Source organism: Eptesicus fuscus, chromosome 3 (genome assembly GCF_027574615.1).
Source record: "Eptesicus fuscus isolate TK198812 chromosome 3, DD_ASM_mEF_20220401, whole genome shotgun sequence".
NCBI lineage: Eukaryota > Metazoa > Chordata > Mammalia > Chiroptera > Vespertilionidae > Eptesicus > Eptesicus fuscus.
In genome coordinates this window covers 107,201,913-107,218,849 of record NC_072475.1, presented here as the reverse complement: position 1 = coordinate 107,218,849, position 16,937 = coordinate 107,201,913, and the positions used below count along the sequence as shown (strand labels likewise).

Below are 16,937 nucleotides of genomic sequence, written 5' to 3'. Positions count from 1 at the left end.
TTGCCCCCAACTTCCCTCCTCTGCCAGCCTGGTCACCCCTAACTGCCCTCTCCTGCAGGGTTGATCACCTCCAACTGCCCTCCCTTGCAGGCTTGGTCCCTCTCAACTGCCCTCCCTTTCAGGCCAGGTGCCTCCCAACTGCCCTCTCCTGCTGGCCATCTTGTGGTGGCCATCCTGTGTCCACATAGGGGCAGGATCTTTGACCACATGGGGGCAGCTATATTGTGTGTTGCAGTGATGCTCAATCTGCATATTACTCTTTTATTAGATAGGATAGAGGCCTGGTACTGGGGTGGGGGCCAGCTGGTTTGCCCTGAAGAGTGTCCCTGATCAGGTGGGGGTTCCCTTGGGTTGTGGGGCGGCCTGAGCAAGGGGCCTGTGGTGGTTTGCAGGCCGGCCACGCCCCCTGGCAACGCAAGCAGAGGCCCTGGTATCTGGAATTTATTTTCCTTCTACAATTGAAACTTTGTAGCCTGGAGCAGAGCCAAGCCTGGGGCTCCCTCCGAGGCCCGCAGCCATTTGTGTTGGGGTTATAATTGAAACTTTGTTGCCTTAAGCGGGTGGGCCCGGCCAAGGTGTGTGGAAAGCTTTGCTTCCCCTGTTGCTGCCTGCAACCCTGGCCTGCTCTCTCAAGCTCCATTCTGCCGCCATTTGTTTGAATTTGTTTACCTTCTGTAATTGAAACTTTGTAGCTTGAGTGGAGGCTTAGGCCTGCAACGGCTGGCAGAAAGCTTGGCTTCCTCTGTTACCTAGGAAACCTTGCTCTCTGTGGCTGTAGCCATCTTGGTTTGGGTTAATTTGCATACTCACTCTGATTGGATGGTGGGCGTGGCTTGTGGGTGTGTCGGAGGTATGGTCAATTTGCATATTTGTCTATTATTAGATAGGATTGGATGACTCATCTCCCTGTTTGGACAAAAGCTTCTTGGGACCACGCACTGAGCATAGTGCCTTACACATACCTAATTTGAGCATTATTATTTCTGTCCTTTTAAGGATAGAATTGCAAGTACTTGTGTGAGTTTGAGTGAGTGTATGTGTATGTAAAATACTCTGTGTGTATAAAATGAAGAGTTAGCTTGGGGATGTCAGGTATCTTTCATTTTCAGAAGAAATGCACGGTGGGATAGTCATCCTAAGAGGGAAATTGACAACAGCCTCTATTTTTCTTAAGTAGTTTGGAATGAGAGCATGGTAGGTTGGGGAGAGCTCAGGCATAGGAGAGATAGAACTGTGCCAGATACCATCTCTACCACTTAATAGCTGTATGGCTCTAGGCAACTCACCACTAGGAGCCTCTATTAACACTAGGAAAATCTACCTTGCGGACTGTTATTTCCAGTCATGTCCTTACATAATTTGGGCCTTGAATATAGTAAACTCTCAGATAATCACAGCTATATAACAGGTATCCGACATTTTAAAAAAATCTTTAGGCAGTAGGATAGCTTACATGGATAGTTTGCATTGTTTTGATCTGTGTATTATGATCAAATCCTTTTGTTGCCTGTAGGATAAATCCACTAAAATCTAACACATGAGCCCAGCACTCAGGGATTCTGTCCCATTTTGTCTTTTGCTATTAAAGCTTCCTCCTGTTGTAAAGTTGTACAAACTTCAAGTCACATCCACCATCTCAGCACCTCGGCCCAATGCCTTAGCTTGCAGTGACCTCCTGCCCCTGAATTCCTAGAGCACCCCTTCCTTTGCCACCTGTTGTATTCACCTGCATTATTTAGTTTTATAGTCATAGATTTCCTCTAAGCCCGTGGTCGGCAAACTGCGGCTCTCGAGCCATATGCGGCTCTTTGGCCCCTTGAGTGTGGGTCTTCCACAAAATACCACGGCCTGGGCGAGTCTATTTTGAAGAAGTGGCATTAGAAGAAGTTTAAGTTTAAAAAATTTGGTTCACAAAAGAAATTTCAATCATTGTAATGTTGATATTTGGCTCTGTTGACTAATGAGTTTGCCGACCACTGCTTTAAGCCAAAATAGAACCACTCTTAATTCTTACTGTGAAATATAGTGTATATACCAAAGAATATTCAAAAATGTAGTTTTCTAAAATACCCACTACCCAAGTTTATGGGACATAACCAGTACCTTAGAAGCTCCTTTTGGCCCCTTTCCCATCACAGCTTCCCTCTCTGCCAGAGAACCAATATGAAATTTTTATTGATTATAGTCTTTTGTTCTTTTAATAGTACTTTTTGTTTTGCCCTAATAAAAGTGGATTCATATGTATTTCTATTTGAATTTGTATGTTTCTTTTTGCAGCATATTTTAAAAAATCATTTTCACTGCTGAATTGTATTCAATGATATAAATGTACCTGAAGTTGTCCTTTAAAAAAAAAAAAGGATATGAAGGATCGGATCAGATCATATATCTTGGACTTTATTACACAGGACAGGTTTGTTTTAAAGTGAAGGGGTGATACTTGCTTTTGAAATTGCAAGGGAAAGTCTCCATGGCTAATTTTTTTGCCAGAGAAAGAAATGGGAATGCAGGTATATGAGCCTCCCCTTCTCTGTCCTCCCCTTTCAACCAGCTGAGAATGTGGGTCTGTTTCTAGAAGAAAAAAAAAATGATGGAAGCCTCCAAAGTTGAAAGAGCAGTTATAAAGTGGGAATACTTAATGAACTGACATTTAATAAATATTTTTAATGAAAAAAATATAGAATGGGTATAAATAAGCATAAGATCTCAGTGACATTCAGCATTAAGCACACATTTCTTGCTCATGTGTTGGTGGGTAGGCCCGGACAGCTCTGGTCACTGGGTTCAGAGCCAGGCCACAGGCTTGATCCTTGTCTGCTCCAAGCGTCTCAGTCTGGAACCTGCAGGCTGCCCAGGCCACATTCTCTGCTGTAGAAGTGGCAACTTCTTAGGGTGAACAAAAACAGTTCACTGCTGCCCACATTCAGTGGCCCAAAGCAGATCATCTGAGCATGCCCAACATCAGTGAGGCAGGGACATGTACTCCTCACAGAGGCTGGGAAACGGAGTGAACACGCTCAGCAATCATCTCACCGAACTTATGGTCATCCAGTTGTTTCCAGCTCACACCTACCTCCCAGTGCTGCTGCTGTGAACATTTTGATTATGTCTCCTGTCACACATCTGTGAGAGTTTCTTTAGGGTACATGCCCAGAAGCTGAGCATTTTCAACTTGAGTAGCTAATATCACATGGTTTTCTAAGCAGCTGTACCTTTGCTGTGCACAGTGAATTGTGTTTTGGTTGTTGCACTGAACTACTGATACTTTTGTATTTTGTGTCTATTTAACATACAGTTGAATAATTTAAAAAGCATGCCTAAGTATTTTCCAGGGAACTCAATTTCCTTTCCAGCCACTACTGTGGGATGGAAGCTGCACTATTAAGTCTGCGAACAAAGTGCTGCTTATCTGTTTGTTGGCGCTCAGAATCCACTAACCATTTCAACTGTGTTCACTTGGCAGGTTTGGTGCAAATGCCAAAGTTGTGCATTTCCTGGGACGAATCAAACCGTGGAATTATACTTACGATCCTAAAACAAAAAGTGTCAAAACTGAGTCCCATGATCCCACCATGACTCACCCTGAGTTTCTCAGCTTGTGGTGGGACATCTTCACCACCAGTGTTTCACCTCTGCTGCAGCAGTTTGGCCTCATCTCAGACACCCACCCACACCTCAATGTGGTAGGTTCTGTTTCTTCTTTCAGGTGATTTAATGCTGTGGTTTTTATTTTACTTTTTTTTAAATATATTTTTATTGATTTCAGAGAGTTAGGGAGCGGGGGAGAGAAATAGAAACATTAGTGATGAGAGGGAATCATCGGTTGCCTCCTGCACCCCCCCTCCCACCCCCACTGGGTATTAAGCCCACAACCTGAGCATGTGCCCTAACTGGGAATCAACTGTGACCTTCTGGTTCATAGGTCAAAGCTCAATTACTGAACCACACTGGCTGGGCAATGCTGTATTTTTTAAAGTTTTGTATATCAGTAGACATGGAGTATTTGGTGGTATGTTAACAAAGAGATAAGATTGTGTGGATAGAAAACTGTTCATCTTAGAAGGGAGAAATGTTATCAGCGAAGACGAAAGTGGAAGTAGAGTTTCTGGCAAATTTCCTCGAATCAGAGAACATAAGAAAGGGTTTTAGAGGTTTTACTATATTCCCACATATTGTAACCATAAGCCTCTTAGTCCAACTGTCCTATGATTATTCCTAAAACAGTGAATGCCATGTTTCATGTTTTAGAAACTGCATACATTTAAACATAGTGATTTTATTTTTGCCATTTGCTCAGAAGAATGTATTTTCAGTGAAAATTACAGCATGGACATATAAATAAATACTTTTTCAGGATTATTTTGATATACTATGTTTGTACTCCTATGTGGTTATATAGGATCTTAAAAAAAAATCTTGTAAGAGGAAATGACATATTAACATTTACAATAAAAAAGTGCTTAGCATCTTTTCTGACTTTAAAGTTCTTCCTCTAAGGTTTGCTCTTTTGGAGGAATTGGGAAAGGATGAGAAATTAAATATTTGGGAAGTAGATGTGGGTAAAGTGGGGATAAATGGTGATGGATGTAGACTTGAGGTGGTGAACACACAGTACAAATGGTGTATTTTAGAATTGTACATCTGAAACGTATTTAAGTTTATTAACCAGTGTCACCCCAATAAATTCAATAAATTAAAAATAAAGCCTGTATGTTACAAATTAAGTTATAAAAAATAGAACTATGGGTGAGTTACAATCAACTCTAAGTGATCAGTTAATTGCCTTTCTATCCTTCCTATATAATAAAGAGGTAATATGCAAATTGACCATCACTCCAACACACAAGGTGGCTGCCCCTATGTGGACAGAGATGGATGCCACAAAATGGCCAGCATTGGGTGATCAGGTCTGCAGGGGAGGGCAGTTAGGGGTGACCCGGCCGGCAGGGGAGGGCAGTTAGGGGCAATCGGGCTGGCAGAGGAGCAGTTAGGCATCGATCAGGCTGGCAGGCAGAAGCATTTAGGGGCAATCTGGCAGGCAGGCAGGCGAGCGGTTGGGAACCAGCAGTCCTGGATTGTGAGAGGGATGTCCCCCGAGGGGTCCCAGATTGGAGAGGGTGCAGACTGGGCTGAGGGACACACACATGCGCGCGTGCGCGCGCACGCACACACACACACACACACACACACACACACACACACCATGCATGAATTTCATGCACCGGGCCTCTAGTTAAGGTTATAAGAGACTAGTGGCCTGGTGCACGAAATTCGTGCAGTGTGGGAGGGTGTCCCTCAGCCCAGCCTGTACCCTCTCCAATCTGGGACCCCCTCGGGGGATGTTTGTCCCATAGGGATCAGGCCTAAACCGGCAGTTGGACATCCCTCTCGCAATCTGGGACCGCTGGCTCCTAACCGCTCACCTGCCTGCCTGCCTGATCACCCCTAACCATTCTGCCTGCTGGCCTTCTCACCCCCAACTGCCCCCCCTGGCCTGATCTCCCCCAACTGCCCCCCCTCTCCCCCCCGCTGGCCTGTTTGCCCCCAACTGCCCTCCCCTCCTGGCCTGATCGCCCCTAACTGCCTCTGCCTCAGCCCCGCCACCATGGCTTTGTCCGGAATGTCTCCTGGTCTAATTAGCATATTACCCTTTTATTAGCATAGATACTTCTCTTTGCTCTGGTATAGATTTTAGCCATTTCACTTATTAGCACTTGTAACAAAATATGAAAAGGAGAATGGGAAAAATAACTCACCGCTTACATTCTTACTCTAATTGCTTTGTATGGGTCATGAAATAACACTTGTACAGTACTTGGAATATTGCCTGGCACATAATAAGTGCTCAAGAAAAGTTAGGTATTTTTATTTAACAGTTAAACTAGTCTATCAAGTAAGTATTATTGTTAATATCTCCTCTATAGATATTAAAATTAACAGAAGTGTAAAGAAGTTACATAACTGCTCTTAATTATGTAACAGACTAGTGAGTGGGAGAACAGGGACTCAAATCCAGGTCTGAGACCGTTGTTATCCTTAATGAAAAATACAGTGAGGAGAGGACTCTGGAAGAGCCTCCCTAAATCATTCCTGTTGCAAATGGAAGGCAAAGGCAGAACTAACCCAAGGGAAGGACTCACGTTGCCTCAGTTGTAATACAATCCCATGGAATCCACTCACGTACCTTGGAGTTCCAGTATATTTAAATGCATTCATATGCATTTACACATGCATGTAGATATAGCAACAAGAACAAGAAATCCAGAAGTTTTGTTCTTCCGGTTTCTGTTAAAAGCAATACCTACATGTATTCATCCGCCTTGCTTTTTCTCTACCAAGATTTCCTGTACCTTCTCACCTTAGAGTTTTTTGAAGGATAGCTTTGATATGCCTTTATGGTACAATTGAAGTTAATTGTGTCTCTATATGTAATAAGAATCTAATATAGAGTAGGTTTGCTCCATTTCCTGCACATTCATTTTGTTCCTTTCGCAACCCAAGGACTAAGAATTATGAACCAAGAAAAGTGATGCTGGGAATTGAAACAGTAGTTCAAAACTAAGCTAATTAAATGTACAGAAGCTCCAAGATTAGATGCTACATGGTAATAAGCTTGAATAAGCACATGAGTTTGGTGCACGGTCTCAAACCATTCAGCTCTCGCTTTTATGATGTGACAACTTGTGTATGTGGTGCAGCTCTCTGGTTAGGTTCTTTCTGAAACTTAGCCTCTAAGGCAGTGGTTCTCAACCTTTCTAATGCCATGGCCCTTTAATACAGTTCCTCTAACATGAGGAACTGTATTAGAAAGGTTGAGAACCACTGCCCTAAGATATAATTTTGTTTAAGTTCTCAACCTTTCTGAGCTGACAGATCAAGACTTATGTATCATGAGACTGTGTTCCCTTGTCCATCATCTTACACTTTCTAATGAACTGTTTGCAGCTTTCAGACTTGGTCTATACACTACACTGGCTTTCTCTTGTGGCTTCTCTAGAAAGGTATGCAGAACTTAAACATTGACCTTAATTACTTTGTTCTCTTAAATGTTTTCACTGAGTCAAGAAGTCTTCATTTTGTTAGGGAAAAAATCATATGACCCTTGTATTTTTGTGTCCTTTTTTGTTTGTTTCACGTAATACTTTTCAGTTTTTGCTACTTTGCATGATAATTCATCCTGGCTTTCCTTACCTTCTTCAGTTTATTGCATTCTCTAAAACTGATTTTCAGCTCTCACGGAGTCTCTGATTATGCTCTCCTTTCTAGGAAGATGTCTCCGGAGCCATGTCACATTTGTCCGTTGGAGAGACCCCGGCTGCGGCACAGCCTTTTGTATCCTCAGAAGAACGGAAGGAGAGGTGGGAGCAGGGCCAGGCTGATTACATGGGAGCAGATTCCTTCGACAACATCAAGAGGAAACTTGACACTTACCTCCAATAGAAACACTGCCACTTTTCCATGGACACATCCACTCACAGGCACTTTTTTCTCATGCTTATTACCTAGAGCGGGTCTGTTACAGTTGCTAGACAAGGCTTTCACTGAAATTCATCAGATAAGGGGTTTTTGTAGGACAACAACTGATAACAGCAGAAGTTATGAAGTAGCAATTGTTAAATAGAGAATGAAGTAGCAATTGTTAAATGGCCTGTTTTTTAAAGCTGGACTTATTCAGCTGATGTTTCAGAAATTCTGTTATGCTTATTGCCAACGTATGTGGTAAGGGAAACTCAAATGATTAAGATGGCTGTATCAGCTCTTAAAACGGGCTGAGCCAGGGGCCAGATCAGTCTCTCTTCAGAGCGGGACATGGTATCTGTCTCTGGCTTGCTGTTACACCTTCGTAGACATGCATTTCAGAATTGTCCAGGGCTGCCCGAGTGATTACAGTTCTGCTTTCAGGTGAAGACAGCCTGTAATGCTGCTGAGTGAACCCATCAACAAATGGCATTAGCCCATTTTCCTCCCCAGCTTTAGTGTCTGAAGATGCCCCAGTTTTCCATGTACAGTGAGGCAGCATGCTAAAATGCTTCTATTCAGTTCTGTATATCTGAAAAGAGCAGTGGCACCTTATATGAAAAATAAAGACTTATTGCCATATCTTATTATCTAGTTTAATTAAGGATTCCTACCCCTTGAAAAAAAAATGTATTGGGGGATTTTTCATAATTTGTAGAATGTCAGTGGTTTTAAAACCAGTGTAAAACTTGGTACTAGAATATATGCTTTAAAATTGGTTTGCAGATAGTGAAATATAATTAAATCTAGAGTTCTGCAGTGGTGGGATGGATCTGATAGATGCAAGTGAGATCAAGCTCATCTAATCTGTGACCCACATTGCATCTCCATAGGAAATGAGTATTCAGATTTAGAATGCTGTGACCTTAAAATCATCATGGGTTCATTGTCAGTCTCGGAACATACCCAATAATCTTCTAGGACTGTTAGAATCAATACTGGACCCCAGTGTCTTCTGGTGTTTTTATCCATGGCTTAAAATGATAGAAATGTGAAGAATATTTATTAAATGTACAAATGATTATAGGTTGTAAGGATGGCAAGCTAGGGAAGAGTAGGATGCAAAATGAACTTTTAAAACTAAAGTGAGTATTCAGAAATCATTCTATTGAAGAAAACAAGGGAAGACCATTCACAAAAAGAAACGAGGTTTAATTGGGCAGAAACTTTGAATGGTTTTTATGACCTAAACTTCAAGGTCACCCTTCTTTATTTCCACAGTATCCCACTGGTTACACAGGTTAGCCCTATCAGATATCAGTGTAGATGAATACACACTGGTCTGGAATTCTATAGGCAAGAATGACTGGAGACCACCGTGGAGGCTGTCTACCACAAGAGCTCAAGAAGAACATGTGGATTTACCCAAAATTGTGAAATATTAAATTATTCCTGAAGGAAAAATAAGCAACAATTATTTGGACTGGTGGAGAATTGAGTTGCTAAGTACATAAAGCACTGTCAGGTGCTGTGCTCTGAAGTCTCTCAAGATACTCCAAGTCCATGGATCTCTGCATCAGGGGGTATGAGCTAAACTCTTCCCATGAGAATCCAAAGCACAGAGAAACATGGCTAAACGGAAATTTAATTTCTTTACAGTGTAACTTGCAAGTCATACAAATGAGCCTTTATTTCTGGACAATACGTATAATTTCAAAGCTCTGTGTTGCTTTCACAGCCCCAATGATCAAAGATAATTGTCCGGTTTCAAGAAAACACTTGAGCGTATTCCAGAAATAACATCTGCCAAGTATTTATCTAGTACCTACAATATCACACATGTAACAGGCATTATAAATATAGGACAAGATATAGTTCCTTATAGTCTAGTAGGGAACAGACCAAAACAGAAACTAACAAATATAATTACAAATATGCTAAAGTACACTGACAACATTGACAGGCAAGATCCAACCTTAGGGTGGTCAAGAAAGATTCTGTAAGATCCTGATTAAGCCAGAAAGAGAGGTACTGAGGTAACTAGAGAGAAGGGAAGACTATCCCCTTAAAAGGGAAACGTGAGGAAAGGCCTGGAGCAGGCAAGAACTCGATGGAAGGAAAGGATACCAAGACAGGATAGAGAGGTAGGAAGTGGCTTCATAGGACAAGGTGTGGGCTTTGGATTTTATTCTAATTCAATAGCAGTTGATTGAAGTTTCATTCATATAATTTAGATCTAATTTTTTGTATTAAAGAGAAATTAGAGATGCACACAAAAGTAAGCAGAAGAGTTTAAAGAACCCCTATAACCCAGCTTCAACCATTGTTTAATCTATATCCCCACCAACTCTTTCACCTCCTCACACACACCAGCCTATTTGGAGGCAAATCCCATATAAGAAATTTCATATGAAATATTTCCATATATATCTTTAAGATGTAAGAACTTTTGAAGATCACACCAAAAAAATGATTATTTCCAAATGTCTCCATTGTTTTATTTCCACTTTGTTCTTATCAGGATCCAACTAAGGTTCATACAGTATAATTGGTTGATACCTCTCTGGTAGAATCTTCTATTTCTATACCCTCCCTTTTTGTTCATTTTTGTCTCCTTGCAATTTATTTATGGAAACCAGATTATTTGTCCTGTAGTCCCCCACATACTGCATTTTGCTGATTGCAGTTTGACATGTTCGCCTGTGTTCTATTGACAGTACTTTAGAGTGGTGTTAGCAGCTTCCAAATCACTGGTTACCTTCATATATAAACTGCTATTGGTGATCATTACCTAGATACATTATTTCATTAGGGATTTCAAAATGGTGATACTCTTATTAGCTGAAGTATTTCCATATACTTCCATTCATCGATAATATGGTTATCCTGAGTTTAGATTTATATATATATATATATATATATATATATATATATATATATATATGTGTGTGTGTATATATATATACATACATACATACATATACACACACACACACACTAGTGGACTGGTGCACGAAATTCGTGCACATTAAAAGGGAATTAATTAGAGGAAATATTTTAATACTGCTATTTGCCCTTTCTCTATAATAGAAGTGACAGAGATGAAAGAAAATTAGTAAAATATAAATGAAAATCTTCTTGTCAGAGTCTGGGGTGCACTACAGGACCCAGAGTCAAGTCCCCACCCACCCGCGCCTCGAAATTGTGTGAGACCTAGACCCGGCCAGCCCCACCCCCGTCAAGCCCCGCTGTGTGGGGTGCACCCTCAGGTCCCCTGGCGCTGGGGCAGGGGGTGTGGCCTGAGGTCCCCCAGGGCAGGAGGCACAGCCTCAGGCCCCCCCGCCTGTGGCAGGGGGCGCGGCCTGAGATCCCCGGTCAAGCCCCACCGGGTGGGGGTCGTGTCCTGTATCCCGTCAAGCCCTGCTGGGTTGTGGGGGCGCAGCCTCAGGTCCCCCAGCTCAGCACGAGGAGGGGGGTGCAGCCTGAGGTCCCCTGTAAAGCCCTGCTGGGCGGGGGGTGCAGCCTGAGGTCCCCTGCCCCGGCCCAGCGCCAGGCAGCCTCAGGTCCCTGCTGATTGCTCATTAAGGCTCATTATGGGAACTCGACCTCTGCTGTGAGTCTAGCCATCTTGTGTTATGGAAACCCCACCTCCTCTGTGGGCGCAGCCATCTTGTGTTATGGAAATCCCACCTCCGCTGTGGGTGCCACCATCTTTGTGATGGTATAACGGTCAATTTGCATATTCCCTCTTTATTAGATAGGCTGTATATGTATACATATGGCAGGATAAATGCTTGATTCTTTCCCTTCATTCCCAAGTATGCAATATAAGGACTTAGTTTCCTAGCATACTCCAAAGTTGACCATGGGGGTTTTATTATAGTACCAGTATGGATTAATAAATTTTAATAATAGTTTTTGTTTCAATCCATTGCAGTTATTCTTAAAGATGGTCTTACTGTCTTACCTATGAAACTTACATTTTAAAAACACTCTATTTGCAGCTGGTAGGAACTAGTTTGAATGAAGCTATAGAGTTGATGGGAAGGCCAGTTTATTGTGTTGGTTCTGGCAAGAGACAATGGTAATTAATCCACCACAGTGGATTTCACCAGGGTGAAAGCAGCGATGTTGCTGATGGACTGGATGTGAAGAGTCATGAAAAAGGAGTAACTTTTCCTGAGCAACTGAGTCTCTACCTGGATGCTCCTGAGAACACCAGGTTTAATTATAAGTACAGTTTCTTGGGCCTCATCACTACAGATTCTCATTCAATAGGTCTTGGGATAAAGCTGCAGTATCCCCACTCTAAGTAACAAGCACTGCAAATGACTCTGACCTAAATGACATTTGAGAGAACCACTTGATATGTTAAGGAAACATTTACACTAAATACAATGGGGAGTCAGGTTTATAGCAGATGTATGAAAAGGTGAGGTAGTTGGTTGTTGCATAGCAGAGACTACTTCCAACTAGTGAAGGCTTTACAAAAGACAATCTCAACTCCTTGAGTGATATAGGAAACATCATAAAAAACATCTATAAATATAATTGTGTCCTGTTTACCTTTTTAGTGTCCCTAAGACTTGGGGCATTAAGCTAAATAAGTAAGACTTGCCTTAAATAGAATGGTTTGTTTTTTTCTCTACTGCTTATTATAAATACCAAAATGGATCACAATCTACGTTTGTATTTGGGTACATTATTTGATAAATGATTTCTCTGAATTTCAGATAGGGAAATTCACTCCTTTAAGTAAAAACAACCAGTAAGAAAGAAAAAAAGACAGTATTATTTATTTACACCTCAATTCTATCAATCCTATCAACACTGTTCTCATTTTGCAGATGATCAGAGACTAAGAAAGATCTGCAAGACTTTCCAAATTCCAAAGCTGGTAAAGCTCTGCATTAAACAAATGTATAGTCAAAACAGACAGTGAGATCAAAGATCTCTGTATATAACCAGAAATGCAAATGCCAGAAATCTGGGGAGTAATACAGTGTAATAATGGAAAAACTTGCATTTTACTAGCTATTTAAGCAGTAAACGGCAGTTGGGGGCGAGCAGGCCATCAGTGGGGGTCAGTTGGGGGCAATCATGCCAGAAGGCAGAGTGGTTAGGGGCAATCAAGCAGGCAGGAAGGTGAGCGGTTAGGAGCCAGCAGTCCCGGATTGCAAGAGGGATGTCTGACTGCCGGTTTAAGGGATTGGGCAGTAGCCTTGAAATAGGACTTGGGAAATACCTTTTACTAGTCTTTCTTAAATAGGCTGCCTGAAATCTATCCTATATAATAAAAGGGTAATATGCAAATTGACCCTAACAGCAGAACAACTGGTTGCTGTGATGTGTACTGACCAGCAGGGGACAGACGCTCAATGTAGGTTAGTGTGCTCCCACAGGGGGAGCTCCGCTAGGCCATAAGCCGGGCTGATGACTGGGCAGTGGCGGCTCTAAGGATGTTCGACTACTGTTTAGGCGGACATCCCCCGAGGACTCCTGGGCTGCCAGAGGGATGTCTGACTGTCAGCTTAGGCCTGATCCCCCAGGGAGCAGGCCTAAGCTGGCAGGTGGACATCCCCCGAGGGGTCCCGGACTGTGAGGGTGCAGGCTGGGCTGAGGGACCTCCCCCCAGTACATGAATTTCCATGCACTGGGCCTCTAGTCCACATTAATAAAAGATAAATATGTAAATTGACCGTCACTTCACAACACCCACCAGCCAATCAGGGGTGAGTATGCAAATTAGCGGGACAAAGATGGTGGTGGGCACGGAGCCAGCCAGAGCGGGTGGGAGGCTTGGGTCGCCCCTGGCAATGGAGAAAGCCAAGCTCTGGCCCGCCTGGGCTGGCTGCCGAAGGAGAAGCCTGTGGGCAGTAGCCACAGAGCCAGCCTGAGCGCACAGGAGGCTTGGGTTGCCGGGGACAACCCAAGCTTCCCACCTGCCCTGGCCAGCTGCTGAAGGAGGGGCCTGTGGGTGGCGGCCATGGAGCTGGCCTGAGCGTGGGAGGCTTGGGTCGTTCGGGCCAGCCGCCGAGGGAGGGGCCTGCAAACGGCCTTCAGCCCCTCGCCCAGGCTGGCCACACCCCCATGGGGTGAGGGTCCCCGTTGGGGGTCATAGCCAGCCTGCAAACAGCCATCAGCCCCTCACCCAGGCTGGCCACACACCCCCAGCGGGGACCCTCACCCTGTGGGGGCATGGCTGGCCTGCAAACTGCCCCAGCCCCTCACCCAGGCCGGCACCATCCCCAGTGAGGACTGCCACCCCAATGGGGGTATGGCCGGCCTGCAAACCACCACAGGCCCCTTGCTCAGACCCCCCCGCCCCCAAAGGGAACCCCCACCCTGATCCGGGACATTCTTCAGGGCAAACCAGCCGGCCCCCACCCATGCACCAGGCCTCTATCTATACTAAGAAAAGGGTAATATGCAAATTAGACTGAGAGAGCTTCCAGGAGACCTTCTGGACATTCTTCTGGACAAAGCCATGGTGGCGGGGCCGAGGTAGAGGTGGTTAGGGGCCAAGAGGGGTGGGCAGTTGTGGGTGATCAGGCCAGGATGGGACGTCAGTTGGGGGCGAGCAGGCCATCAGTGGGGGTCAGTTGGGGGCAATCATGCCAGCAGGCAGAGTGGTTAGGGGCAATCAGGCAGGCAGGAAGGTGAGCGGTTAGGAGCCAGCAGTCCCGGATTGCAAGAGGGATGTCTGACTGCCGGTTTAAGGGATCGGGCCTAAACCAGCAGTCGGACATCCCCAGAGGGGTCCCAGATTGGAGAGGGTGCAGGCCAGGCGGAGGGACACCCCCCTATGCACAATTTCATGCACCAGGCCACTAGTCTATATATATAAAAGCCTGAGTGACCATTGCAACCGAATAGGCTATATGAGGCAACTAGGCCGGCAGGGGGATTAGTGAGGGGCAACCAAATGACTGAACATCAGGCTGTGTGGGGTGACCAGGCCTGCAGGTGTGGCAGTTGGGTGTGACCATGCTGGCATGGGGGGCAGTAAGGGGCGGCCAGGCCAGCGGGGGCAGTTAGGGGCAACCAGGCTGGTGGGGGAGGCAGTTGTGGGCGACCAGGCTGGCAGGGGGGGCAGTAAGGGGTGACCAGGCTGGCGGGGTGGGGGCAGTTAGGGGTGACAAGGTTGGCACGGGGGGCAGTTTAAGGGCGACCAGGCAGTCAGCCAGGTGAGCAGTTAGGAGCCAGCTTTGAGAGAGGGATGTCCGACTGTCAGTTGAGGCCTGATCCCAGATTGGAGAGGGTCCAGGCTGGGCTGAGGGGACCCTCCCCGCACGAATTTCATGCACCAGGTCTCTAGTATATATAGAAAAGGCTAATATGCTAAGTGTTCAACCATCCAACCGGTCACTATGACACACACTGACCACCAGGGGACAGATGCTCAATGCAGCAGCTGCCGTGACACACATTGGCACCGTGGACCTGGTGCCCACAAAGCAACACTCAGCTTCCCCCAAGTGGGACATAGGCCCTGCCACCACCCCAGAGCGACAGCCCACCAAATTGCAGCCGACACTGCAAAGACCCCATGGTGCATAATGAAGCCCACAGCCTAGCCCAGCCTGGAACTGGTTGCTGTGGGTACTGGGTAATAACATCACGTAGCAACACCCGGCTTCCTCTCCCTAGCGACAACTAGCCTCCTTGCAGTTTCTTCAGCCCAGGCACGCGACTTGCTTTATAGCCAGGTGCAAACATTTCACACTTTAACCAAATGTCTGTGAAGCGTTTTCCCATGCCTCATCTCATTTGATCCTCACAGAAGTCCTGGAGTAGGAAGATGGGAGACACAGTGGAATCCTATTTTTATTAGCCAGAAAATGGAGATTTAGAAAGCTTAGAAACTTGACCCGACTGAAAAGAGGTAAGAAATGATGGACCTTGAAAATGACTTTAGGTTTCCTCTCTGCTCTAGGAAATAGAATACATATTTAACAACTAGAGGCCCAGTGCACGAAATTCATGCACGGGGAGGTGTATGTGTCCCTCAGCCCAGCCTGCACCCTCTGCAATCTGGGACATCCCTCTAACAATCTAGGACTGCTGGATCTCAACTGCTCGCCTGCCTGATTGCCCCTAACCGCTTCTGCCTGGCAGCCTGATCACCTCCTAACCACTCCCCTGCCAGCCTGATCAATGCCTAACTGCTCCTCTGCTAGTCCGATTGCCCCCAACTGCCCTCCCTTGCAGGCCTGGTCACCCCCAACTGCCCTCCTTTGCAGGCCTGGTTGCCCCCAACTGCCCTCCCTTGCAGGCCTGATCGCCCACAACTGCCCTCCCCTGCTGGCCATCTTGTGTCCACATGGGGGTGGCCATCTTGTGTGTTGGAGTGATGGTCAATTTGCATATTACCTCTTTATTATATAGGATATACCTCTTTGATGACTCTTAATATCACTTCTGATCACATTGAATACTGTCTTGAAATAGTGCCAAGACATGCCCTAGAATCTGTTTTATCCACCAGCTTAATAAGTCACTTTGAATCTGCTCAAAATGTGGAGGTCTCAGTGCAGCCTAGTTAGTATAAAATTTTGGATACCTGGTTCAGGTTAATGGAGATGGCCTGTGCCACAGACATTAAATTATATATGTTATTAAAGTTACTAGAGTCCCAGTGCACGAAATTCATGCATGGGGGTGGAGGGTGTTCCTCAGCCCAGCCTGCACCCTCTCCAATCTGGGATCCCTTGAGGGATGCTCGACTGCCCGTTTAGGCTCAATCCTGGTGGGATCAAGGCTAAAACGGGCAGTCGGACATCCCTCTCACAATCCAGGACTACTGGCTCCCAACCACTCTCCTGCCTGCCTTCTTGATTGCCCCTAACCACTTCCGCCTGCCAGCCTGATCACCCCCTAACCACTCTCCTACCAGCCTGATCGACGCCAAACTGCTCCCCTGCTGGCCTGATTGCCCCTAACTGCCTTCCCCTGCTGGCCTGGTCACCCCTAACTGACCTCTCCTTACAACCTGGTTGCCCCTAACTGTCCTCCCCTACAGGCCTGGTTGCCCCCAACTACCCGCCCCTGAGGCCTCCTCCCCTCCTAATTGCCCTCCCCTGAGGCCTGGTCCCCCCAACTGCCCTCCTCTGCAGGCCTGGTCTCTCCCAACGGCCCTCCCCTGCCAGCCATCTTGTGGTGGCCATCTTGTGTCCACATGGGGGCAGCCATCTTGGACCACATGGGGGTGGCCATCGTGTGTGTTGAAGTGATGGTCAATTTGCATATTACTCTCTTATTAGATAGGATATTTTCATATGGAAATTTACAAGTTTAAAAGTAGAAATGGGTTTAAATTTGTCAGACCATTGATCAGGAAGGTTGAGTAAGGAGAACAGAGAGAAAAAATATCCCATTTTTACCATTAAAAGATCTGATTGGGAATAAGAAATTACACAAAAGGAGTAAATATATATAAAAGGAGTAAATATCATGGCTTTATATAGAAGACTGCTCCC

At 45.3% G+C, this 16,937-nt stretch overlaps 1 protein-coding gene across 1 annotated transcript in view; it reads left to right on the top strand.

Annotated features, from left to right (window-relative positions):
- The window catches only part of GYG1 (glycogenin 1), a 48,803-nt gene extending 40,698 nt beyond the window's left edge, over positions 1-8,105 (top strand). Inside the window, exons 6-7 of the mRNA XM_054714113.1 lie at positions 3,464-3,683; positions 7,267-8,105. Of these exons, the coding sequence (XP_054570088.1) occupies positions 3,464-3,683; positions 7,267-7,440 (394 nt within the window). The 3' untranslated portion in view covers positions 7,441-8,105. The remainder of the gene's footprint in view (positions 1-3,463; positions 3,684-7,266) is intronic.
- The last annotated feature ends 8,832 nt before the right edge of the window (positions 8,106-16,937 follow it).